The sequence below is a fragment of the Microcaecilia unicolor genome, chromosome 4 (assembly GCF_901765095.1).
Source record: "Microcaecilia unicolor chromosome 4, aMicUni1.1, whole genome shotgun sequence".
In the NCBI taxonomy this organism is placed as follows: Eukaryota; Metazoa; Chordata; class Amphibia; order Gymnophiona; family Siphonopidae; genus Microcaecilia; species Microcaecilia unicolor.
The window spans coordinates 358,835,428-358,862,422 of NC_044034.1; the positions used below are offsets into that span (position 1 = coordinate 358,835,428).

General features: G+C 47.8%; 1 protein-coding gene across 2 annotated transcripts in view; it reads right to left on the reverse strand.

The window, feature by feature from the left end:
• Positions 1-3,471: 3,471 nt before the first annotated feature.
• Positions 3,472-26,995, reverse strand: part of REPS2 (RALBP1 associated Eps domain containing 2) — a 198,940-nt gene continuing 175,416 nt past the window's right edge. For both annotated transcript variants that reach the window (XM_030202300.1, XM_030202299.1), the window contains exons 17-20: positions 24,704-24,787; positions 17,881-18,026; positions 15,243-15,348; positions 3,472-3,716 (exon numbers count right to left, since the gene is read on the reverse strand). In XM_030202300.1, the coding sequence (XP_030058160.1) occupies positions 3,648-3,716; positions 15,243-15,348; positions 17,881-18,026; positions 24,704-24,787 (405 nt within the window). In that variant the 3' untranslated portion in view covers positions 3,472-3,647. The remainder of the gene's footprint in view (positions 3,717-15,242; positions 15,349-17,880; positions 18,027-24,703; positions 24,788-26,995) is intronic.

Genomic DNA, 26,995 nt, shown 5'->3' on the forward strand with positions numbered 1-26,995 from the left:
TATTGGCTGTCAGGGCTGCCGTAGGCCACCAATGGAAGCACTAACTTAATGGTCTGAGGAGTCAATGCACAAAGTTTACCGTGGTTGCAATATCTGCTAATGCACAAAGGGGTTTTGGGGGGGGGGGTTTACTATGCAAATGCATTACAACAAGCTCATTAGTATTATAATGAGCATTCAGTGTGATGCAGAGAAAGAAGCGCCTACCTTTAACGTGCTAGAATTCATGGCAGGTCTCTTATTGTGTGCAGTCTGCTTGCATTTTTCAATAGCAGGAGGAGCAGGAAAGCAACTTAGAGGGGTGGAGAAAGAAATGCAGACAGCCTATTAGGGGGGGAAGCCCCTATGATGTCAGCTGGGAGGGGTTTAAACAAGGAGGAGCTTACCAAGTAGGCAGGCAAAATTAATCAGGGAGGCAGCCAGAGGGAAAGCAAGTAAGAACCGTAAAAATAAATCGGGGAGGCTGCGGAAAAGCACGTTAAGTTCAGCACTGAAGGGGAAAGGAGCAGTGGGACAAAGTGATTCCTGGGCGTGCACAGAACATGGACTCTTACTGAGAGATTGTTCTCCACATGTGCTAGGTGCTTTCCCTACCGAGCTGCTTGCAAATTTTCCGTGCATCTCGTTTGCATGCAATTCCCTTTGACCATTGGTTGCTGTTTAGAAATTGCTAGATTCAAACCCGGCTGCCGTATTTAATGGCGACTTTTGAGCATCGGCTCCTGAATGAACTGTGCACAACATAGAGAATTTAAAACAGCGGTTAAAATTCTCATGATGTTACAATAGAATCTAGACACCTGTTATAGAATAAAAGTGTAACCCAGATATCAGTGTACCTAATATTAGATGCCTGCAGTTATACCAGCCATACAGTTGGGACACATGTTCTGCAAGTTACACGTGTAAGTGGGAGCCCCACCTCTGCTCTGCCCATGCTCCACCTGTGTATACGCCCCCTTACAAATACCCACTCTGTAAGTTACACATGTAAGCAGGAGCCCCGCCTATTTCCTGCCCATGCTCCACCCCTGTATACACCCCCTTGCAAATACCCACTTTGTAAGTTACATAACATGTAAGCATGAGCCACGCCTATTTCCTGCCCATGCTCCACCCCTTTATGCACCCCCTTGCAAATACCCACTTTGTAAGTTACAGAACATGTAAGCAGGAGCCCCGCCTATTTCCTGCCCATGCTCCACCCCTGTATGCACCCCCTTGCAAATACCCACTTTGTAAGTTACAGAACATGTAAGCAGGAGCCCCGCCTATTTCCTGCCCATGCTCCACCCCTGTATACACCCCCTTGCAAATACCCACTTTGTAAGTTACACAACATGTAAGCATGAGCCACGCCTATTTCCTGCCGATGCTCCACCCCTGTATACACCCCCTTGCAAATACCCACTTTGTAAGTTACAGAACATGTAAGCATAAGCCACGCCTATTTCCTGCCCATGCTCCACCCCTGTATGCACCCCCTTGCAAATACCCACTTTGTAAGTTACAGAACATGTAAGCAGGAGCCCCGCCTATTTCCTGCCCATGCTCCACCCCTGTATACACCCCCTTGCAAATACCCACTTTGTAAGTTACACAACATGTAAGCATGAGCCACGCCTATTTCCTGCCCATGCTCCACCCCTGTATACACCCCCTTGCAAATACCCACTTTGTAAGTTACAGAACATGTAAGCATGAGCCACGCCTATTTCCTGCCCATGCTCCACCCCTTTATGCACCCCCTTGCAAATACCCACTTTGTAAGTTTAGCAGGTGTTTGAAGAATAGCACATAGGCATCCTACTAGCTTTTACATGTATATTATTAACGTGCATGTAAATATAGAAGCCGAGGTTGTAGAATCACCTTTTCCATGACCTACCCAGCAATGCAGAGGGGAACTTTGAAATCAGTCCAGGATTTACGGACCCTTCAGCCCAATACTAATATTTATATTAACTGGATCACTAGTCCTCCATAAATTCAATTGTTGTTTTGGGGAAGATGATACACAAAACACTAATGCAACTGACATTTTGGCCAATGGCATTCAGGATGCATCAAATCTTTATATGGCCAATTGTAAAAGGGGCAGGATTTGAGGTGTTCCAGGGTGGGTAGGTAGGGTTACCATATTTGCCCTAACAAAAAAAGAGGCCACCAATGTCCAGAAGTGGCCACGTTTCACCACACTAGAGGCTGCGTCAGGGGCTAAAACAGCGCTTGCGGTTCCAAAGGGCACATACGCAATAGAGCTAGAATCCAACGAAAGCCGCAACAATCAGCCTTGCAGTTGCTGTCAGGTAGGGTTACCATATTTTGTCCCCCAAAGAGGAGGACACATGCCCCGCCCCACCACACGCCCATGTCACATTTTCCCTTCCCCCTGTCACATACCACATTGCCCCCCTCCCCTTACCTTACTACTGCCCTGGTGGTCTAGCGACCTCTTCAGGGCAGGAAAGAGCCCCCTCTGTCCTGCCCGGAGCGCTGTCCTGCATGCTGCCAAGAGTTGAAGCCTTCCCATTTTGAATCGGCGCCGAGGATCACCAACAGGAAGGATGCACGCAGGGCAGCGCTCCGGGCAGGAAAGAGGGGGCTCTTTCCTGCCCCGAAGGCGGAAGAGGTCACTAGACCACCAGGGCAGTAGTAAGTAAGGGGAGGGGAGGCTAGCAATCTGCCCCTTTGTCCGGATTTCTGGACAAACGGGCCGTCCTAGACGGCCCACCCACCAGCCTGCCTGTTTGTCCAGAAATGCCAGCTCGCCTGAAGAAAGCCACAGCACAATGGCTGAAACATCAGTTCCTCTTACTCAGACGTGGCACGACCTGGACCACCACAACAATCGCTCTCAAATCCGATTATTGTTATAACATTTCTCCTAGAAGGCTATAAGTATAACAGCCGGGCTCTGTGGGTGCTTGAACACCCCCCTATTGAGAAAATTCCTTGTATGTGTCCAGGGAGGGGTTATTTTCACTGGGCTTAGCATCCTGAATAATTTTGAAAAGTTGACGCTTCTAGGTAAGAAGAAGAGGATTTTGGAGGCGTAGGTTTTGGTAAAACCTGGAGAGTGAGAAGGGGCTCCTTGAACGCTGCTTGGCTGTAGCCCAGTATAAAACATGTAATCATGTGATGCGGACATTCTTGTGTTAAAAACCTGCATCTACTCAGAAAGATCTCAGCTGACCACTAATATGATAGTACAATTCCAACTTCAACAGGAAACCAGCTACTTCTACTCTGCCTTATGTTTTGGAAACTTTTTTCTTTATCAGAATTTTAGAACCAGCCTATCCAAAAAAAACCTTCGGCCCTGTTTGGATGGTCATGAGACCAGTCAAGTCCTGAAAAAGCAACACTTTTTATTGAAATAAGATTGTTTTCGGTGGTGAACTGCATTCCATGACTAGGCCCGCCCGTGCACTCGAACCGGGCCGTCTGCTCCACATTAGATCTCGCAGCTCGGACAGCATCTCGCCTTCCTCATCCTCTGCTGAATATGGACCAGAGAGGTTGAAGAATACCTTGTCTTGCGCACCTCACTGCTCTGAGCAGCACAGTGGAAGGAGGCCGATATGGGTGCAACACTCCTTCTCGGCAAAGGTGTCCCAGGCTGTGGCGCAGCACTAGAACAAAGGTCATAGGACGGTGACAGGCCGGAGCTGCTCCAGCTGCATTTCCAGGGCAACTCGTTCTTGGTGAATTTCCTGGAGAAATAGAAAATGGACAAAGAAAGGAAAATATTGCTGAAATCTATAACAAGATCATTCTCCCTTTGCAACCTTGAGCAAGTTTACCGTGTTTCCCCGAATATAAGACACTGTCTTATATTAATTTATCCTCCCCAAAATGCGCTAGGTCTTATTTTGGGGGGGGATGTCTTATTTTTCTGGGATCGTGGTTGCCCCCCCCCACCCGAGGTCGCCGGGACCCCCTCCACCCACCCTCTGTCGCTCCGGAACTAACCTTAAACTCCTTTCACCTTAGCAACGCAAGTTCCCAGCAGCAAGCAGCAGCAGGGCAGACCTCTCTTTCCTTCCATGCCCCGCCCTCGCCTGACATACCGTAACGTCAGGCGAGGGCAGGGCATGGAAGGAAGGAGAGGTCTGCCCTGCTGCTGCTTGCTGCTGGGAACTTGCGTTGCGAAGGTGAAAGGAGTTTAAGGTTAGTTCCGGAGCGACGGAAGGCGGGCCCGGCAACCTCAGGTGGGGGGGGTGACCTCGGGTGAGGGGGGGCGGGAGACGGTCTTGTCCGGCTCTTGGCGGCCCTGCTGCAAAAAAAAAGTTTGCTAGGTCTTATTTTCGGGGGTAGGCCTTATATTTACAAATGTAGCAAAATCGCTACTAGGTCTTATTTTCGGAGGATGTCTTTTTTTCGTGGAAACACGGTAGATACATGTGTCCATTTCACAGTTAAGACAGGAAACAACAGGAAATATGTATTTATTTATATAGGCATTTATATCCCACATTTTCCAATTTGCATTGTTTCAATGTAGCTTACAGAGTAAAACGTTGTTACAACTGATGAAGTTGTCTGTTGATGAGGTAGGGATGCAAACTGATTATCTGCAAGATTGCAGTGGCGTTCCTAGGGTGGCTGACACCCGGGTGGATCGCCGATGCACCCCCCCCCCCCGGGTGCAGGGCAAACCCCCCCCCCCCCCCCCAGCAAAAGGACAACCCCCCGGGTACATTTTTACCTACTGGGGGGGTGCCACGCGCCTGTCGGCTTCGCTCCAAGGTTGCAAGATGGGAAAAATTTTCCCCGCCCAAAATCAGCCCTAAACCAGCCCAAAACCAGCCTGTCAAATCCCGCCTCCCACGTCACCAGCCACGCCCCTTGACATCACCCCCGCCCCTGATGTCGACCACGTCCCTCAAAAGCTTCTATCGGACCAATAGAAGCCCCGGAAAAGCTTTTATTGGACCAAATTGGACCAATAGAAGCCCCGGAAAAAAGCACACAGCGGCCACAGGAGAAGAGCCCAAACCCGCACCCTGCAGCCGCCGAAATTTTGCCGCAGCTGCTCAAAGAAAACCCGGCCAGTGTTGCGGGAAGACTGCAACCCTGGCAACAATGCTTCGCTCGTTCCGTGCTCCCTCTGCCCCGGAACAGGAAATAACCTGTTCCGGGGCAGAGGGAGCATGGAACGAGCGGAGCAGACAGGTGTGCGGCACCCCCCCCCCCAGCGGCGTGCACCCGGGGCGGACCGCCTCCCCCCCTTGGTACTCCACTGCAAGATCGATCGTTTGAGGGGAAGATGATATCATGAATACATTTCCTAGGTTGTTTCATGCCACTTTCAAAACAAACATTTTGTTCCTTTTTTTAAATTCTGGGTTTTCCCCCATCCACACAGGCTGATTCAAAATTCCACCTTCTCTCACCTCCTGATGCATTTCCATACTCCTCAGCCTACCCGTAGTAACAGAAGTAAAAAAAAAAAAAGGGGGGTGGGCCTTGGATCAGCTGGCGCCATTTTGAAATAGAGCAGAAGTGGGGTAGGAGCGACTGGAGATCATTCCTGCCCATCATTTTATTCGTGTCATTTCATATGAGCTTGGGAAGTCTAGAGGGCCGTCGGGGGCTGGGGTGGGACCATTTTAATTGGGCAGTGTCGGCTGTGGGTTTAGTGTACATTAAAACAGAAATGAAAGCAAATGGAACGAAACCCCTCCCCACCAACAGCGCAACAGAGAATAAAACAAAAAGCAGTTCACACCCCTACCCAACACAGCATTGAGCTATACGTTAGAGCTGTACCGAATTGCATAGTTTACTATTCGGCTGAATACGAATAACGATAAACATTATTTGGCCGAATACGAATAACGGGCATTGATAAAAGAAGCAATGTGAAATCAGAGATTATTTCAGTAGGATTTAGCACAAATAGAGCCCTGGATTATTTGTATTCAAATTTAAATCATTAGTCAGCTGAATACGAATAATGTATTTGGGGCTGCATTGAATCGAATACGAGTATTCTGTACAGGCCTGTTATGCATAGGATCTTGTTACATTCATTCCCTAACTTTTATGTTCTTACCCAAGAATTAAAAATGGCCTTGCCTATGAGACATATAGAAATATCTACATTTCTAGCAGGGCCATTGGGCCTGGCCTTCAAATAGGGGTCCTTTGACTAAGCCATGTAGGCGCTTACATGCGTCCACCATGAATAAATTTTCAACTACCGCCCGACTACCGGGGACCCTGGGCAATAATTCCATTTTTTACATGCGTCAGAAAATATTGTTTATTTTCCGACGTGCGGTGCCAACCTGGCGGTAATCGGCATTGTACGCACGCGGACGATTACAACGTGTGAGACCTTAGCATAAGTGAATGGGTGGTGGTAAGGTCTCAGACCCAAAATGGACGCGCGACAATTTTTATTTTGCTGAACGTCCATTTTCGCGCCCCCCCCCCCCAAAAAGGCCTGTTACAGGCGTGCTGAAAAATGGATCTGTGTGCATCCAAAACGTGCCTACACGAGTGCAGGCCATTTTTCGGCATGCCTTAGTAAAACGACCCCACAGAAAGGAGGCTGCTATTTAGAAAAAATGTTTATTTAATATTTTTTTTAACTGAACACACAATTAATTCAGCTACTGAATGTTTCCTTAATTAATTAAAAACAAATTTGCACACCTCTACAAAATGGCATAGCTAGGCAGTAAGTTTTGGGAGGGCTTAATGAGTGGGTATGAAATTTCCTCTCTGCCCCTCTGTTCCCCACTCCCCTCTCCCACCCCCTATTGCTCCCTCCCTGCCCCTGGTGCCCCTCAAACTCACAATGACAGCACCTCACATGTATTTAGGGTTACCATATGTCCGGATTTGGGCAACCGGGTGGGTTTTGCCAATCTGCCTGTTTGTCCAGATTTCTGGACAAATGGGCAGGCTGGTGGGCGGGCCGTCTATGGACGGCAGCCCGCCTGTTTGTCCAGAAATCTGGACAAACGGGCAGATTGCTAGCCTCCCCTCCCCTTACTTACTACTGCCCTGGTGGTCTAGTGACCTCTTCCACCTGTTTCCTGCCCGGAGCGCTGCCCTGCATGCATCCTTCCAGTTCCTGATCTCGGTGCTGATTCAAAATGGCCACCGAGAGTTGAAGGGACCTCGCGAGACTTCAACTGTCGGCGGCCATTTTGAATCGGCGCCAAGAACAGGAAGGATGCATGCAGGGCAGCACTCCGGGCAGGAAAGAGAGGGCTCTTTCCTGCCCCGAAGAGATCACTTGACCACCAGGGCAGTAGTAAGGTAAGGGGAGGGGGGAGGGGGAGTGACGGGGTATGTGACAGGAGGGAGGGGAAAATGTGTCAGGGGCGGAGCGAGGGTGTGAAAGGAGGCGTGGTGGGTGTGAAATGGGGCGTGGTGTTGTTGAGGCATGTGTCTTCCTTTTTTGGGGGGGGGGGGGGGACAAAATATGGTAACCCTACATGTATTCAGCTTTTGCACATGTGTAAGAAGTGAGCCTGTATTAGGTTGCCAGCTTGGGCTCAGGAACACTGCCGCCCAGTTGACTGAAGAGCTTGGTGGCATGGCAGTCTAGGCCGCTGGACGCCTTATCAGAGAACTGGAGTAAGTCTTCAGTTAGGAGATCTCCACTAACCATAGTAAGGGTGCGCTGCAGATGGGTGGGCCTGAGTCCAGAGTGGGTGGACCCTTGCCCTCCTAGGCCCCCCTGGCTACACCCCTGATTCTATGGCTGATAATCTGCCTCAATTACATCAATATCTGTTTTTGTTTGCACGAGTTTCATGACTTTGGGATCTTCTAATTTGCACTGGCCTCTGTGATTCTTCTCTGAAAGGCTCCGATTTCTACACTCTTGTACAAAGCCTCTGGCGAATCTCTTTATCATTAATAAATCTAAATAAAGCAACACGATGCAACCCTTCAAATGGCTTTTGCTTTGATCATGAACCGGAATAAAAGACCCAGGCTGCTAGGAAATTGCGATCTTGGATGGTGAGTCACCAAAGTTAATGGTGCAGGTAACAAAGTTCACCCGATACGTAGGGCTCATTTTCAAATCGCTTAGATTTAGAAAGTTACATAGTAACCTATGGAACTTTGTAAGTCTAAGTGCTTTGAAATTGTGCCTCACAGTTGTGGCTATTTGAAAGGTATTAATCCGCAAACAAACCTTTTCCGGAGATGGGAAGGCAGTAGAACGAGAGGACATGAAATGAGATTGAAGGGGGGCGGACTCAAGAAAAATGTCAGGAAGTATTTTTTCACAGAGAGGGTGGTGGATGCTTGGAATGCCCTCCCGCGGGAGGTGGTGGAGATGAAAACGGTAACGGAATTCAAACATGCGTGGGATAAACATAAAGGAATCCTGTGCAGAAGGAATGGATCCTCAGGAGCTTAGCCTAGAATGGGTGGCAGAGCTGGTGGTTGGGAGGCGGGGCTAGTGCTGGGCAGACTTATACAGTTTGTGCCGGGGTTGGTGGTTGGGCAGCGGGGATAGTGCTGGGCAAACTTATAGGGTCTGTGCCAGAGCTGGTGGTGGGAGGCAGGGATAGTGCTGGGCAGACTTATACGGTCTGTGCCAGAGCCGGTGGTGGGAGGCAGGGATAGTGCTGGGCAGACTTATACGGTTTGTGCCGGGGTTGGTGGTTGGGCAGCGGGGATAGTGCTGGGCAGACTTATAGGGTCTGTGCCAGAGCTGGTGGTGGGAGGCGGGACTAGTAGTTGGGAGGCGAGGATAGTGCTGGGCAGACTTATACAGTCTGTGCCAGAGCTGGTGGAGGGAGGAGGGGTTGGTGGTTGGGAGGCGGGGTTAGGGCTGGCCAGACTTATAGGGTCTGTGCCCTGAAGAGGACAGTACAAATAAAAAAGTAGCACATATGAATTTATCTTCTTGGGCAGACTGGATGGACCATGCAGGTCTTTTTCTGCCGTCATCTACTATGTTACTATGTAGTAGAAGCACTGTGCACTGCTAGGCAGAAGGAACCAAGACTGATTTCCGGGTCAGATCATTCTCTCCCCAGGCTCACTGAAGCGGGGATGCTGTGGTAGTAGCTTTCATAGCCCTTGGGGGGGGGGAGGGGAGGGCATCCCAGTCAGTGTACGACAGCACCACCTAATGGCTGGATCCAGGGCTTATGATCAGCGGTCCAGGTGGAGCCCTGGTGCACAGCTCCATGCTAAGGACAGTCACTACATCTGGGTGAGATTAGCTATGGGGGTGGGGGGGGGGAGAGAAGAGAGAGGGGTGTAAAAATCTCCAGGCACTTGCAAAATAGAGGCTCATGGTGATGCAACCACCCAAAAGCAGTGTTTCCAGGGCTGCGGGTTTCCCGCGGCGACGTCGGAGGCGGGGTTTGACTATGCGGTTTTGGGCTGGTTTGGGGCTGGTTTTGGGAGGGGAAATTTTTTTCCATCTGGCAACCCTAAAAGGAGGCCAGATCCAAAGAAGCAGCAGGAGCCACCTGGCAGGCTGTCAGGGATTTTACATCACTTTTTTTAAATGTAGGTTTCAATCTCCTTCACCTTAACCAAGCATTCAGGAAAAGACAGCCAACTTCAGCACTTCAGAGACTGCTGATTGGAAGCCTGCAGGAGTGTTTCTCCTAGTGATCACTCAATAAATCACAGGTCTAGCTAAAAGTCCAAAGCCATGCAATCAAAAACTACAAATAATAGCTCAACCCAGAAGTCAGGCAGATGGGAAGACTTTGAAGCCTCCAGGAAACAATCAGGGACATGCCTTGCCTGGACAGGCTTCTATGTAGGTGCCTCAAGCCATGTTTGAAACATAAGAACCTCTTAAAAGCCAAAATAAGAGAGAGCCCTTCGCACTAAAGACATTTCATGTTCTGATCAATGCTCCGTTTCCTGTCCCCTTCCCCTCCCCCAACAATTAGACAAAAACAGATCCCGAGAGAGATTGGGGTAAGGATGGAGGCAGGGGCCGGGGGAGATTCCAAGATGGCCGCACGCACCTAGGTGAGCTGCAGACCTCGTTTCTTGCTAAGTGAAATGCCGAAGAGAAGGGGCAAGGCAGCGGTCCGAGCTTCCCCAACGCCGGCCCCAGTACCTGCAGGTCCTATAGACCGTTTTTTTTGAGGACACCAGGGCACGATAGATTGGTCGGGAGCGGTTCCTTAGGGAACGCCGGCACAATGGAGGAGAGTTCAGCGTTCCCAGGACTAGATATGTTACTCTGAGCCCCAACACGAGAGTTCCGCCCCCTCAGCCGACACGGCCGAGCTCTCCCTCTGAAGGAACGGAGCAGCCAGGCTCCGAAGATTGGGCCTGAACTAGACTCGAGTGAAGCCCAAGGCAAACAACTCGAGAGGGACTCAGGAGGACGAGCAACGCTTCCTGAAGTGAGCACTCCGAAGGTATCGACTGCAGGTCAACGAGGTACAGAAACCGAGGAGGAAACAGACGCTTTAAATTTGCCTCCCTGGATTCTAGAGAAACCGTCAAAGGTAACTTTAGATTAGAGAGTTGCACGGGGACAGAAATCTTACCCATCCCCGCCCATCCCTGCTGGAATCTTACCTGTCCCCACCCGTCCCCATTAGAATCTTACCCATCCCCATCCATCCCCGCAAAAATGTAACCCATCCCAACCCATCCCTGCAAGAATTTAACCCATCCCCACCCATCCCCGCAAGAAGTTAACCCATCCCCACCCATCACTGTAAGAATTTAATGGTACATAAAAGAAAATTCCAGTCAGCTCCCTCAGTCTCTCTCTGGATTTGAGCCACAGCACTGTAGGCAAGGAAGGAATGGAAGCTGAAACTTGGAACACTCTGGTGTGCACAGGTAAGATTTGTCTCTGATTTTCTGGCGCTGCATGCTGAGAGATCACCACATACAGGCGCCAGTAGGTCAGGTGACATCTGATGCTCATGCCTGTGTCAGAGCTGAGGTCTGCTCATCAGCCCGGGAGCAAAGAGCATTCATTGTAACATAGTAAGTGACAGCAAATAAAGACCTGAATGGTCCATCCAGTCTGCCCCCAATAGTCACACTCATTATCAATTCATGATTAAATCAACGAGTGTGATATTATATACTTGATTATGGTCTTCCTTTTGTGTTTCTGGAACATAGACCGTAGAAGTCTATCTGGCCCTATCCTTATGTTCCAAGTGCTGGAGTTGTCGTTGAAGCCCACTCCAGTCTATGCATCTTCTCATTTGTGGGACACAGATTGTAAAACTCTGTCCAGAACTGTCCTTATGTTCCAGCCACTAAAGTTGCTGTCTAAGCCCTTTCCAGCCCATCCTAAACCAGACTTCCATATATTAGACACAGACCATACAAGTCTGCCCAGTGTCGGCCCTAGTTAATCACAGCCAGAGTCGCCATCTAAGCATTACTTCACACATCCACACGCAGCCACTAAAGGTTAGGTTTTTTATAACTTCCATTTTCTAATTAGAGATCCTCTGTGTTCATCCCATGCCTTTTTGAATTCCATCATCATTTGTGTCTCTACCACCTCCTTAATGGAAAATTTTCCACATTTGTGCTGTTAAAGCAAGAAGGAAGAGGAGGAGGAGGAGACAGCAGTCAAAGAACTTGGTACTCGGTAGATGAGAGCAGGGGCGTAGCCAGCCTTCCGTGGGTGAGGGGTCCAGAGCCCAGGGGAAGGGGGCACATTTTAGCCCTCCCCCCGGCGCCGCCCCCCCCCACCGCCGACATTGCTGTCCCCCCTCCCGCCGCGAACCCGCCGCCGCTGCAGCCTACCTTTACTTTTGCTGGCGGGGGATCCCACTCCCCGCCAGCCGACGTCTTCTTCTCAGTCGCTTCCTGCTCTTCAATTTGTTTGCTGACGTCCTGCACGTAATTGTACGTGCAGGACGTCAGACTCAGAGAACAGAACTGAGAACAGAACTGTTCTCTGAGTCTGACGTCCTGCACGTACAATTACGTGCAGGACGTCAGCAAACAAATTGAAGAGCAGGAAGGACTGAGAAGACGTCGGCTGGCGGGGAGTGGGATCCCCCGCCAGCAAAAGTAAAGGTAGGCGGCGGCGGGGGCGGGTTCGCCGGGAGAGGGGTCCTGGGGTGAATCTGTGGGGGCCCCGGCCCCTTCAGGCCCCACGTAGCTACGCCACTGGATGAGAGGCTGGTGCAGGTGTAGCTTACATTTCCCTGCTTCCGTCCCGCGGGAACCCGGGATTCCCGCAAACCCCTTTCCCGTGCAGCTCTCTACTTTAGATAACTTGTGGGATCGGATCTGGTGGCTCAAACGGCACGGCATTTATTAAAACAAATGCATTAACCCAAAAAGTTAATGAAATTGAAAGTAAAGTAGAAAAAAATGAAGTAGATATACAAGCATGCACCGAAAGGATTGAAATTGTGGAAGGAAAAACTATAAACTTTGGTAATATTCCACTCTTGTCTCTCCCTACGCCCCCCCCCCCCCTCGGGTACTCCGTTCTGTGGATAAATCTCTCTTGTCCGTCCCCTTCTCCTCTACTGCTAATTCCAGACTCCGTTCCTTTTATCTCGCTGCACCTCACGCCTGGAATAGACTTCCCGAGCCTGTACGTCTAGCCCCGTCTTTGGCCGTTTTCAAATCCAGGCTAAAAGCCCACCTCTTTGACTCTGCTTTTGTCTCCTAACCACTACTCACTTGCCCTGTACCCTTTTATCCCCACCTCTCTTTAATTGCCTTACCTCTTAGTTGTTCTGTCTGTTTGCCTGTCCTATTTAGATTATGAGCTCTTTGAGCAGGGACTGTCTTTTCATGTATGGTGTACAGCGCTGCGTATGTCTTGTAGCGCTATAGAAGTGATAAGTAGTAGTAGTAATGTAGAACCCTGCCCTTGCAGATCAGCAACGCGGCCGCGCAGGCTTCTGTTTCTCTGAGTCTGATATGTGCAGGACGTCAGACTCACAGAAACAGAAGCCTGCGCGGCCGCATTGCTGATCTGCAAGGGCAGGCTTCTAGATGGAACGTTGCTAGTGGAGGAGTAGCCTAGTGGTTAGTGCAGTGGAACATGGAATGTTGCTACTATTTGAGATTCTGGAATGTTGCTATTACTTGAGATTCTACATGGAATGTTGCTACTATTGGAGATTCTGTTGCTACTATTTGAGATTCTACATGGAATGTTGCTACTATTGGAGATTCTGTTGCTACTATTTGAGATTCTACATGGAATGTTGCTATTCCACTAGCAACATTCCATATTTAGATTGTGAGCTCTTTGAGCAGGGACTGTCTTTTCATGTATGGTGTACAGCGCTGCGTATGCCTTGTAGCGCTATAGAAGTGATAAGCAGTAGAAGTAGTAATATGCAAACTATTATGTTGAAGGACATATCAAACCTAAGGAACAAAGTGGAAATATATGAAAATCATATGAGAAGATATAATCTAAGATTTATAAATTTTCCAAGAGTAAAGATGATAAGTCTGATAGAAATGTTCAAACGGTACCTTAAAGAAGTTCTTGAGATTCCAGAGACTAACTTACCACCATTTACTCAAGTTTATTATGTACCTCAGAAACTACGTGATCCACCACCACAACAAGGTGTTACAAATTTCCTCGAAACATCAGATACAGAACAAGCCGCCGCGGCAGCATTGGTAGCCGTGATGGCTTTACTGCCAGATAAACAATGGCTGCTTAGAATGTTCTTTAAAAGTAAGCACAAATTGTTTTGGGGATTTTTTCATGGAGAGAGTGGTGGATGCTTGGAATGCCCTCCCGCGGGAGGTGGTGGAGATGAAAACGGTAACGGAATTCAAAAATGCGTGGGATAAACATAAAGGAATCCTGTTCAGAAGGAATGGATCCTCAGAAGCTTAGCGGAGATTGGGTGGCGGAGCCGGTGGTGGGAGGCGGGGATAGTGCTGGGCAGACTTACACGGTCTGTGCCAGAACCAGTGGTGGGAGGCGGGGCTGGTGGTTGGGAGGCGGGGCTAGTTCTGGGCAGACTTCTACAGTCTGTGCCCTGAAAATGACAGATGCAAATCAAGGTGAGGTATACACAAAAAGTAGCACATACGAGTTTATCTTGTTGGGCAGACTGGATGGACCGTGCAGGTCTTTTTCTGCCGTCATCTACTATGTATATGTTACTATGTACGATATCGGTATTTCCGGATGTTTCGAAGGATACTCAAAAGAAACGCAAACAATTCTTAATATTGAAACCAGAAATTTTGCGGCTGGCAGGCACATTTTATCTTAGATTTCCCCGTGCATTGTAATTTACAATGCATAAAAGTTTGTCTTCACAGATCCATCTCATTTAACAACTTTTGTAACCTCTAAAAGAGCATAAGGAACTAACTATTTCCCATATCCACAATGAATTGTAAGCCACATTGAGCCCGCAAAAAGTTGGGATAATGTGGGATACAAATGCAATAAATAATCTATGTTACATTTGCCCACTCTCTCCTAGATGCTGAATTCTTAAGGTTAAATATTCTTTTCTATATTACCTCCAGTGTAATGGATATCTCCCCCTTATAATGTGGACTTGAGTGTTGAAACAAGTAACATAGTAGACGGCAGAAAAAGACCTGCACGGTCCATCCAGTCTGCCCAACAAGATAAACTCATGTGTGCTACTTTTTGTTATACCTTACCTTGATTTGTACCTGTCTTTTTCAGGGCACAGACCGTATAAGTCTGCCCAGCACTATCCCCGCCTCCCACCATCGGCTCTGGCACAGACTGTATAAGTCTGCCCAGCACTATCCCCGCCTCCCAACCACCAGTCCCGCCTCCCACTGTGCCACTTTTTTGTGTATACCTTACCTTGATTTGTACCTGCCTTTTTCAGGGCACAGACCGTACAAGTCTGCCCAGCAGTATTTCCCGCCTCCCAACCACCAGTCCCGCCTCCCATCACCGGCTCTGGCACAGACCGTATAAGTCTGCCCTCCACTGTCCTCGCCTCCCAACCACCGACCTCTCTTCCCCCACCTGCTCCGCGCCACCCAATTTCGGCTAAGCTTCTGAGGATCCATTCCTACTGCACAGGATTCCAAGTGAAGTAGTTTTTGTTATATTTTTCCTGTAAGTTTAAATACTAGTTTTAACACTTTCTATTCAAGTGTAATTCCTTGAAAAAAAAGATCCCTGGGCCAAGGAGCCTGAGAAAGGTCTGGTAGCTTCATCTACAAAGAGAAACAGGATTTTCAGCAATTGATGGAAAGCCGCGCCCCCCCCCCCCTCCCCTCCCCAACCTTGTAATTTACACTTTTGGCACTTTCCTCACCTTGAGCTGTTGCTGCAGTTCGCTGTTCAACCTGGCCAACACGGCATTGGCCTCTTTGTTTTTCCGAATCGCTGTCTGAATGGCCCTCTTCTGTTTGGAGGACTGTCTGCCAGAGAGAGAGAAAAACACAAAATCAGCTTAATGGCAGGTCAACACCTTCAGACGAAACACCTGTCCTGTGCCTGAGCAAGAGTCAAAAAAAAAAAGAAAAAAAGAGAGATTCAACTCAAGGGAAGGCGCAAATCTCATCGAACAGAAGGAGAAAAGAATTACTGAGAAACTACTACTACTACTACTTAACATTTCTAGAGCGCTACTGGGGTTACGCAGCGCTGTACAGTTTAACAAAGAAGGACAGTCCCTGCTCAAAAGAGCTTACAATCTAAAATGCGAAATGTCAAGTGTCAAGTGGGGGCAGTCTAGATTTCCTGAATAGAGGTAAAGTGGTTAGGTGCCGAAGGCGACATTGAAGAGGTGGGCTTTGAGCAGGGCTTTGAAGATGGGCAGGGAGGGGGGGGCCTGACGTATGGGCTCAGGGAGTTTATTCCAGGCATGGAGTGAGGCGAGGCAGAAAGGGCGGAGCCAGGTGAAATTATTCAAAATCAAAACTTCTTTCATTGTTACATTAAGAAAAAGAAAATTAAAGGAGAATTTGAACACCAAATCAGAATAAAGCCATCTGCCCCCCTGCCATCTGTAGGATTTCAAAGGAAGATATGACCAGCAACACTCATTCTTGTGCCCTGTATTTTATACGATACTAACAAAGGGGATGGGACAACTTCCCTTTGAGGAAAGGCTAAAGTGGTTAGGGCTCTTCATCTTGGAGAAAAGACGGCTGAGGGAAGATATGATAGAGGTCTAAAAAATACTGAGTAGAGTGGAATGGGTAAATGTGAATCGCTTGTGTACTCTTTCCAAAAATACTAGGATTAAGAGGCTTCCCTTTGCTCTGCCCTCACTGACATCACTTCCTGTTTCCTCCCTGGCAGGACGCAGCAGAGGGAAGCCTGCAGGGCTGGCCAGGCAGTGGAAGTACATCGCTGCTGTCAAAAGTACTGAGGTATGGGGGTAGTTTCAGAGAGAGGGGAGATGCTGGGCACCCCTAATAATTCTAAAGTTGGCTCCTATGCCTCGGGGAGGGGGGGAATGCTGGATCTGGGAGCGGAGAAAAATGCATGACAAAGGAGGGGGGATTTTGGAAGGCCCACGCATCCAAACTCTGGGCCCACCCAAAATGAAAATTCTGGCTATGCCCCTGACGTTACTCCTCACCACTCTACCTTCCTTCCCTGCTGCACACCGGCGCTGCATGTGCATTAAAACCAGGGGTGTAGCCAGAAGTACATTTTGGGAGAGGCCCAAAGGTGAACTGAGGGGGGCTAGTGATTCTCTCCCCACCCCACTCCCGCCAGCCAACATGATCTCCTCCGTGAGTCCTGCCCCTGCTGCCAACGCAGCGCTCAAGTCGGCTGCATACTTCAGCCGCCAGTGTCTGCGCTCCCACGCATGCTCAGTTCAGTCACTGATCTAACTAAGCCTGCACGAGGGAGCCAGCGTCAGAGGCTGAAGTGCGCCTGCTGACTTCACTGCTGCTCGGACGGCACAGGCGGGAGTGGGACTCGCACAGGTGACCTCTTCGGCTGGTGGGGTTTGGTATCCCTGAAACAGCACCGAGAGGGTCCAAAGTACAGAGCAAAGTTCAAATAGCAAAAAGAAGCACCAGAAACCTTCACAATCGGCACACAAATTTCTTTATTCATGGAACTTAGACAAGATGAGATCGCCTGTGCTCGAATTCTGCTTAGCGATTAAGCATATTTTAATGGTATTGAGCGGGACTACACCTCCAACTTGTCTTCTTCAGAAAGGAGAAAGTTGCACGTCTTCTTAGATGTCACACTTATTTGACCCCTGATGCTGGCGCTGTGTGCCGAAACACGGCCCGTGTTGGGACATTGTTGAAAAGAATTGATATCTAAGTTACATGAATAAAGAAATTATGTCCTGAATTTGAAGGCTCCTGGTGCTTCTTTTGGGGGTTTGGTATCCCTGCCAGCCATTAAAGCAGAGGGGGGGGCCTGAGCTGAAGGTGAGGGGGCCCTAGCCCCTGAGGCCCCCCCCCCCCATGGCTATGCCACCAATTAAAACATTACAGGTGGCAAGCCCCATTTACAATCTTGGAAGGTAATAAATGGGATGTGCCACGTATGAGGAGTGGCCTAGTGGTTAAGGTGGTGGACTTTGGTCCTGAGGAACTGAGTTCGATTCCCACTTCAGGCACAGGCAGCTCCTTGTGACTCTGGGCAAGTCACTTAACCCTCCATTGCCCCATGTAAGCCGCATTGAGCCTGCCATGAGTGGGAAAGCGCAGGGTACAAATGTAACAAAAAAATAATTATTATTATCATGGGCACCATGATAGCCACACACTGGAGGCAGCCACGGCTCATGAAAGTTTCTGCAGAAGGGGGCACTGGGATCCCCACCAGCCATGGTAATTTGCAATGACTGTGCTTGGGGAGGGGGGAGGGGAACTGGAGGGGCCGGAGCCCCTCTAGGCCCACCTGTGGCAATACCTCTGACTGAAGTGTGGCACCAGTGGCCATCACGGTTCACCCTCTTGGCATCTCCCTACCTGTGGACAGGCAGCTGTGGTCTAGCTGCAATCGCCGAAGAAGTGATGCTGACGGTGGGCGAGAGCTCCTGGCTGTCTATGGTCCGAGTATCAGGGTGAAACTTCCTTCGGATTGGCTTGGGTGGAAGTTGGGTGCGTGGAACCTCCTGCACACAGGAAATGAAAGAAACCAATACGGCAGTAGTTTGCTTTTATAATTTACTAGGTAGGAAATTGAACTGAATGTGAAAATATTAAGACAACACACACACACAAAAAGTGAAAATCAGATTTGGGAGATTCATTTTCATGAGCATAAGAACAAGCTCTCAGTTCCTCTCCCCCAGCCTCAATTCAGGGCTCGAAGTAGAAAAGAGAGTCCTAAAACCCTGCTCCCTTTTAGTACACAGCGGTCAACGTTTTATAAATGCCGACTGCCTCTGGTTGAATTAGAGCCAGATATTTGATGCAGGATCTAAACCAGGTACTGGAACCGAGTGTCTGGAAATTTCATGGCTGTTGGAAATTATGTGGGTCTAGAGGAAAAGTCCATAGTGTGCTACTAAGATAGACATGGGGAAGCAACTGCTTGTCTCTGGATTCAATAGCATGGAATCTTGTTATTCTTTGGGATTCTAGAATCTTGCTACTCTTTGGGATTCTGGAATCTTGCTACTCTTTGGGATTCTGGAATCTTGCTCTTTGGAATTCTGGACTCTTGCTACTCTTTGGGATTCTGGAATCTTGCTACTCTTTGGGATTCTGGAATTCGGCTATTCTTTGGGATTCTGGAATCTTGCTACTCTTTAGCATTCTATCGGGACTGTCCCGTGTACAGCGCTGTGTACATCTAGTAGCGCTATAGAAATGATAAGTAGCGGTAGTAGTGACCTGGATTGGACACTGTTGGAAACAGGATACTGGGCTTGATGGATCATTGGTCTGACCCAGTATGGCTACTCTTATGGTCTTATGGCCAATATTCAGTGCCAGTATTCAGATAACTGGGCACAATTAGGACCACTATTTCTGTGATCCTGCTCGCCTGGTTAGTTATCGGGCACCGACACTGAATATCCGTTGTGCCTGGAGGACTTCCAGGTCCACCTTCACTCCACCCCTGGACCAATGTTTCCTCTAAGGAGTGGCCTGGTGTGTTCAAATGTTTTTTTGTCTGAGCAATAAGTTTTAAAAATCAACAATTTTTGAGCGCCAGTATTAGCAATGCATTTCTGTATATAGCAGAAAAAAACAAACATTTTTGTGAGCAATCATGTAAAACCTGTCAGCAATGCTCCTAAAATGTATGAGCAATCGCTCATGCGCTCCACTTAGATGGAACATTGTCCTGGACCTCCAAATAGTGCCACGACAGTCAGAGCTGATATCCAGCAGCCCTCCCTGGTTAAAACAGCCCTATTTAACCTCTCCTGCCTGGTAGAATAATGCTAAATACTGACCTACCAGATTTCATGGCCTGGGTTCACCCCTGCTCATCCTCTGAGCGCCCACTCACCCAAAAACAACACCCTCTAGTCAAGATCACTTCCAAACCAAAGAACATTTCACAACACTTATTGAAATATCTATTTTTAAAAAAACTATATCTCTATATATAAAAGGCACCACCAACGTTCTAAATGAAGCCTCCAGCCGGAAGTGTGAAGGGGGAGAGATATCCAGTTTCCCCATGACTGTCTGCCCCGCCCTCGCTCTCTCTGTAACACAAACAGTGAAGGAAAACACAGCAAAGCACAAAACCAAATCGATCTCTCTGTAACAGTGAAGGACTCAGAGGGGGGAGGGGAGAGAGGGCAGAAGCCCTCACTATCTCTGTAACACAAACACAGCACAGCAGGAAACTTAACACTGAAGGACTCGACTCCGAGGGGGGAGGGGACAGAGAGGACAGACAGCACAGGGGAAGGGAGAGAGAGCAGAGGGCAGGGACACACACATTCCCACATGCCCACAGAAGAAAACCTTGCTAGCCCCCGTTTCATTTGTATCAGAAACGGGGCTTTTTTACTAGTATATATATATAGTTCAACATAATCATCTCATTTCTCCATACCAAAAATAGACTACCTCGGGTGCTCTTTCACAAAGTATGAAAATGAGCAAAACCAGACATTAGGCACTCATGACTACAATGTGAGAAAGTAAACAAAGTGTGAATAACCACCTTATCACTAATATTGTGGTTTTATTCAAACTTCCATGCAATAAAGACTTAAATAGAGTAGCAGACTCACTGTAATCAACCTGTCAACATCCCGCCATAACGTAAGAAAACAATTGCAGCTCTAAATGAACTCGTGCTGGCTGAGGTTGGCCCGTTATTCAGCAAACACCAGCAAGGTTAGAGGGATTCTTTTAAAAAGCTAAAACCTCGAGAAATGTGCCGTTCTTTTATTCTGAAAAAAAAAACCACGTAAATGCTAAACCCTTTAGTACTCAATTAATGATAGAACATCAAAAAGACGTAAATGTGTCCCAGCCTTGCATGTGACTTTAGAGTGTGCTTCTGCTGGTGCATCTTCCCATAAGATACGGGGGTAAATGATGCACAGACCCGACTCCCTTCCACACACTGCCGTGATGAAGATTTCAGGATGGTTATTTATTTATTTATTGCATTTGTATCCCACATTTTCCCACCTCTTTGCAGGCTCAATGTGGCTTACAATATATCATGGATAGTTGAAATATAATAGAAAAATAGGCATTTAGTGTTACAGAAAATTTTTGGTAACATGATAATTTATTTTTATTACATTTGTACCCCACACTTTCCCACTCATGGCAGGCTCAATGCGGCTTACATGGGGCAATGGAGGGTTAAGTGACTTGCCCAGAGTCACAAGGAGCTGCCTGTGCCTGAAGTGGGAATTGAACTCAGCTCCCCAGGACCAAAGTCTACCACCCTAACCGCTAGGCCACTCCTCCACTGTTGCTACTATTTGAGATTCTACATGGAATGTTGCTATTCCACTAGCAACATTCCATGTAGAAGTCGTCCCTTGCAGATCACCAATGTGGCCGCGCAGGCTTCTGCTTCTGTGAGTCTGACGTCCTGCAGGACGTCAGACTCACAGAAACAGAAGCCTGCGCAGCCTTCTACATGGAATGTTGCTAGTGGAATAGCAACATTCCATGTAGAATCTCCAATAGTAGCAACAGAATCTCAATAGTAGCAACATTCCACCTAGAATCTCCAATAGTAGCAACAGCAACATTCCATGTAGAATCTCCAATAGTAGCAACATTCCATGTAGAATCTCCAATAGTATCTATTTTATTTTTGTTACATTTGTACCCTGCGCTTTCCCACTCATGGCAGGCCCAATGTGGCTTACATGGGGCAATGGAGGGTTAAGTGACTTGCCCAGAGTCACAAGGAGCTGCCTGTGCCTGAAGTGGAAATGGAACTCAGTTCCTCAGTTCCCCAGGATCAAAGTCCACCACCCTAACCACTAGGCCACTCCTCCACTGTTGCTACTATTTGACATTCTACATGGAATGTTGCTATTCCACTAGCAACATTCCATGTAGAAGTCGGCCCTTGCAGATCACCAATGTGGCCGCGCAGGCTTCTGCTTCTGTGAGTCTGACGTCAGACTCACAGAAACAGAAGCCTGCGCAGCCTTCTACATGGAATGTTGCTAGTGGAAGAGCAACATTCCATGTAGAACCTCCAATAGTAGCAACAGAATCTCAATAGTAGCAACATTCCACCTAGAATCTCCAATAGTAGCAACAGCAACATTCCATGTAGAATGTCCAATAGTAGCAACATTCCATGTAGAATCTCCAATAGTATCTATTTTATTTTTGTTACATTTGTACCCTGCGCTTTCCCACTCATGGCAGGCTCAATGCGGCTTACATGGGGCAATGGAGGGTTAAGTGACTTGCCCAGAGTCCCACTAGCAACATTCCATGTAGAAGTCGGCCCTTGCAGATCACCAATGTGGCCGTTCTGGCTTCTGCTTCTGTGAGTCTGATGTCCTGCACGTACGTGCAGGACGTCAGACTCACAGAAACAGAAGCCTGCGCAGCCTTCTACATGAAATGTTGCTAGTGGAATAGCAACATTCCATGTAGAATCTCCAATAGTAGCAACATTCCATGTAGAATCTCCAATAGTATCTATTTTATTTTTGTTACATTTGTACCCTGCGCTTTCCCACTCATGGCAGGCCCAATGTGGCTTACATGGGGCAATGGAGGGTTAAGTGACTTGCCCAGAGTCACAAGGAGCTGCCTGTGCCTGAAGTGGGAATGGAACTCAGTTCCTCAGTTCCCCAGGATCAAAGTCCACCACCCTAACCACTAGGCCACTCCTCCACTGTTGCTACTATTTGACATTCTACATGGAATGTTGCTATTCCACTAGCAACATTCCATGTAGAAGTCGGCCCTTGCAGATCACCAATGTGGCCGCGCAGGCTTCTGCTTCTGTGAGTCTGACGTCAGACTCACAGAAACAGAAGCCTGCGCAGCCTTCTACATGGAATGTTGCTAGTGGAAGAGCAACATTCCATGTAGAACCTCCAATAGTAGCAACATTCCATGTAGAATGTCCAATAGTAGCAACATTCCATGTAGAATCTCCAATAGTATCTATTTATTTTTGTTACATTTGTACCCCGCGCTTTCCCACTCATGGCAGGCTCAATGCGGCTTACATGGGGCAATGGAGGGTTAAGTGACTTGCCCAGAGTCACAAGGAGCTGCCTGTGCCTGAAGTGGGAATTGAACTCAGACTCACAGAAACAGAAGCCTGCGCAGCCTTCTACATGAAATGTTGCTAGTGGAATAGCAACATTCCATGTAGAATCTCCAATAGTAGCAACATTCCATGTAGAATCTCCAATAGTATCTATTTATTTTTGTTACATTTGTACCCTGCACTTTCCCACTCATGGCAGGCTCAATGCGGCTTACATGGAGGCAATGGAGGGTTAAGTGACTTGCCCAGAGTCACAAGGAGCTGCCTGTGCCTGAAGTGGGAATGGAACTCAGTTCCCCAGGACCAAAGTCCACCACCCTATAGTATGACAAGCAGATATTATAAGACATTTCTAACTATGTGTGGAGGAGTTATGTATATTCACATTGGTTGATCTTTGTGATAAGCCTTGCTGAAGAGATGGGTCTTCAGTAGTTTGCGGAAGTTCGTTAGTTCGTAGGTCATTTTTAAGTTGCGCGGCAGTGCGTTCCATAACTGTGTGCTTAAGTAGGTGAAGTTTGACGCGTGCATTACTTTGTATTTTAGACCTTTGCAGTTAGGGAAGTGCAGATCAAGGAATGTGCGGGATGATCTTTTGCCATTCCTGCGTGGTAAGTCTATCAGGTCTGACAAGTAGGCTGGTGCATCTCCATGAGGTTACCCAGGGAGTTTTTGTAATTATGCTATATAAATCTTTATAGTAAGAACAAAGTCTTGAGGAAACACAAGACAACATTTGTGAGGTGGGTGCTGACTGCATACGTGTCTTTTGTTGAAAACAGATTTCAGATTAACAAATCAGTGTTTGTCCAAAATTTATCCATGTAGTTAAAGGAGGGACCAGGAGAGTTTTGGAGGTGGGGCTTAAATGTATCCATTACATTGGTGGCATTTAGCTACTATCCAAATGATGCATTCATTTGGGGGGCCTGGCGACCCACCTAGCTACACCTCTGGCCGCTGCACCACTGCCACCACCCCCCTCCTGCAGCACCAAATGAGAGAGAGTGCTCTGCTGGCTACAGGTCCTTCGTCCTGCCGCATCCCGCCTCCTGTGACTCAACTTCCTGTTCCTCCAAGGCGGGACGTGGCAGGAAAAAAGAGCTATAGCCGGCAGAGCAGTCTCTTTTGATCACTGGTTCTGGGCCCTCCTTGTAGGCTGGGTCTTACCCTCCCCCACACCCCCCTCCTCTTGGCGGCCCTGATGATCACAACCAAATAAAACTGTGGAATGACCCCAGATATGCAGAATAATGATGCACCTATGGAAAGCCAACCCCGGATGCAAATCCCTCTCCCCCGCATTGAGGGTTTTCTGGCTCCATTTTTGGTCCTGCCCCACAATTTGGGAAGCTCTGATCTAGACAACTCAGCTGTTCTTCTAATTGCTGCGGGCATGATGGGCTTTGCACTCCTACATTTTGGGTTGGCAAACAGTGTCATTATTGATTCTAGAGGACTTGAAAGACCTATGGAGTGGAGGAGTGGCCCAGTGGTTAGAGCACTGGTCTTGCAATCCAGAGGTGGCTGGTTGCTCCTTGTGATCTTGGGCAAGTCACTCAACCCTCCATTGCCTCAGGTACAAACTTAGATTGTGAGTCCTCCTGGGACAGAGAAATATCCAGAGTACCTGAATGTAACTCACCTTGAGCTACTACTGAAAAATCTAAATAAACTAGTTGAGATTCTGTTGCTTCTATCTGAGATTCTACATGGAATGTTGCTATTATCTGAGATTCTACATGGAATGTTGTTACTATTTGAGATTCTGTTGCTACTATTTGAGATTCTACATGGAATGTTGCTATAGTGGAGGAGTGGCCAAGTGGTTAGAGCACCGGTATTGCAATCCAGAGGTGGCCGGTTCAAATCCCGCTGCTGCTCCTTGTGATCTTGGGCAAGTCACTTAACCCTCCATTGCCTCAGGTACAGACTTAGATTGTGAGCCCTCCTGGGACAGAGAAATATCCAGAGTACCTGAATGTAACTCACCTTGAGCTACTACTGAAATAGGTGTGAGCAAAATCTAAATAAATATGTTAAAAAATCAGGCCTGGCTTCACCCATCCCTAACCACACAGCGTGGCTTTCAAACAGGGCTCGTCTTACCTTTCTGGACGGGCTGCTCTCTTCTGTCTGTGTTGGCATTTTCTTCAAGGGTCGATGGAGTTCTATCTCAGATGTCTGATCAGCCTGTAATGACAAATCAGTCTTTGCTACATCCAGCAAACATTACACACAAACTCAAAGTTACTTTAATGATATCCTTCAACTTTTGGGGGGATTTTAATGAAACGAAGGATGTCTTATTTTAAATTACAACAGAAAAAATATCTGTTAAGGTTGCCATACTGGGACAGACTGAACATCCATCAAGCCCAGTATCCTCTTTCCAACCGTGGCCAATCCAGATCACAAGTACCTGGCAAGATCCCAGAACAGTAAAACAGATTTTATGCTGCTTATCCTAGAAATCAGCAGTGGATTTTCCCAAGTCCGTCTTAATAATGGCTTATGGACTTTTCTTTTAAGAAATTAGCCAAACCTTTTTTTAAAACCCCGCTAAGCTAACTGCTTTTACCATTCAGCCGGCAACTCCGCGGCTTGAAGTTTGTTCAGCGACCTGGTTTAAAATCACCCCAGAGGCAGGTTCTGTGGAACCGAAACACCATGTTCCTTCTTGTCGTGGGCGTCAGGAGATCTGCTTACCTTCAGTGATGTGCCCTTTTGGGCGTCAGTTAAATACTGGGGGTGCTGATTTTAAATGAGTATTAATTTGTTTCTAAAGTTTTTGTTCCCCATAAATGTTTCTGTTTATCCTATATAATAATTCTCACCTCCAACAGGATGTGCTTGGGACCGTGCCTGCCAGAAGTGGTCTGCTAGGCAGGCAAGCAAGCACTGACCTCAGTGACAGACAATTTGGCAAAGCAAAACAATCTGAGTGCTGGCCATTAGGACACAGGGTTGATAGGAGAGTTTTAAAAGACTGAAGGAACCAAAAGTGTTAAATGGGGGGAGGGGGGAGTTCTGAACATTTGGAAAAGGAAAACAATCTGAATCCTGGCCATTAGGACACAGGGTAGATAGGAGAGTTTTAAAAGACTGAAGGAAACGAAAGTGTTAAACTGGAGAAGGGGGAGGGGAGTTGTGAATGAATGAAAGAAATGAAAATTTAGGAGAGGAACACAATCTGAATGCCGGGCATTTGTACACAGGGTAGATAGGACACTTTAAAAAAAAAATGAAGGACGTGAAAGTATTACATCGGGGGAGGGGTGAGGAGGAAAGCGGTGGGGTATCCGGATACTGGGCGTTAGGGCCACGGGGGTACATAGACTTTTGAAAGCCTTAAGGAACCCAAAGTGTGGGAAGGAGGAGGAAAAGGAGGGGAGGGAACGGGGTGAGGGGCATTAGGAACAGGGGAGGGGGCCCTGTCACACACTCTCATTCTCACACACACACACTGTCACACACCCGCACATTCACTCTGGCTCTCTCTCTCAAACATACACACTCCCAGGAAAACCTTGCTAGCGTCCGTTTCATTCGTTCCAGAAACGGGCCTTTTTACTAGTTATATAAATAAAGATTAAACGGTTAATCCCAGCATAGGAGGCAAAAGATTAGTATGTATGAGGTGCTGCAGATCTGGAATAGCTGTGCGCTGTAGGGGATCACATAGACGTCTTGTTTGCTTTATGATGCCTCTTATCTGGATTTAGTTTACTACGTTTTGTTGGGCAGTTCTGTTTGTACAGTCCTAGATGCTTTCACCACTTTTGCTCAGTTTGGATACTCCTTTTGCTGTTTTTAAACTTTCCATTTAGGAGCATTTGTCTTTTTCCCTTGTGTTCTTGTGAACTAATTGGATTTCTGTCAGGTACTTGTGACCTGGATTGTTCACTGTTAGAAGCAGGATACTGGGCTAGATGAACCATTGGTCTGACCTAGTATGGCTATTCTTATGTTCTTATGTGTAAATTCTAGCACTCAAATTTAAGAATGAGAATTGGCTCTAAGCCCTAATCTATATACAGTACAAGACCAAAAATCCAGATGTCAGAAATCCAGACCACCTGAAAATCCAGAACCTTTAAAATTGCGCAATCCAGACTGCTTGAGAATCTAGACTCTATCTAATGTGTTTAACCATGCACAGCTTCTTCCCCCCCCCCCCCACCATGCATAGTCTGGCATAGGGTTACCATATTTTGTCCCCCTAAAAGGAGGACACATGCCCCACCCCCACTACACACCCGCCCTGCCCCGCCCCCTTTCACACCCAATCCGACCCCTGTCACACCCTCGCTCCGCCCCCTGTTACACCCTCATTCCGCCCCCTGTCACATTTTCCCCTCCCCCCTGTCACACACCCCGTCACCCTCCCTCCCCGTCACC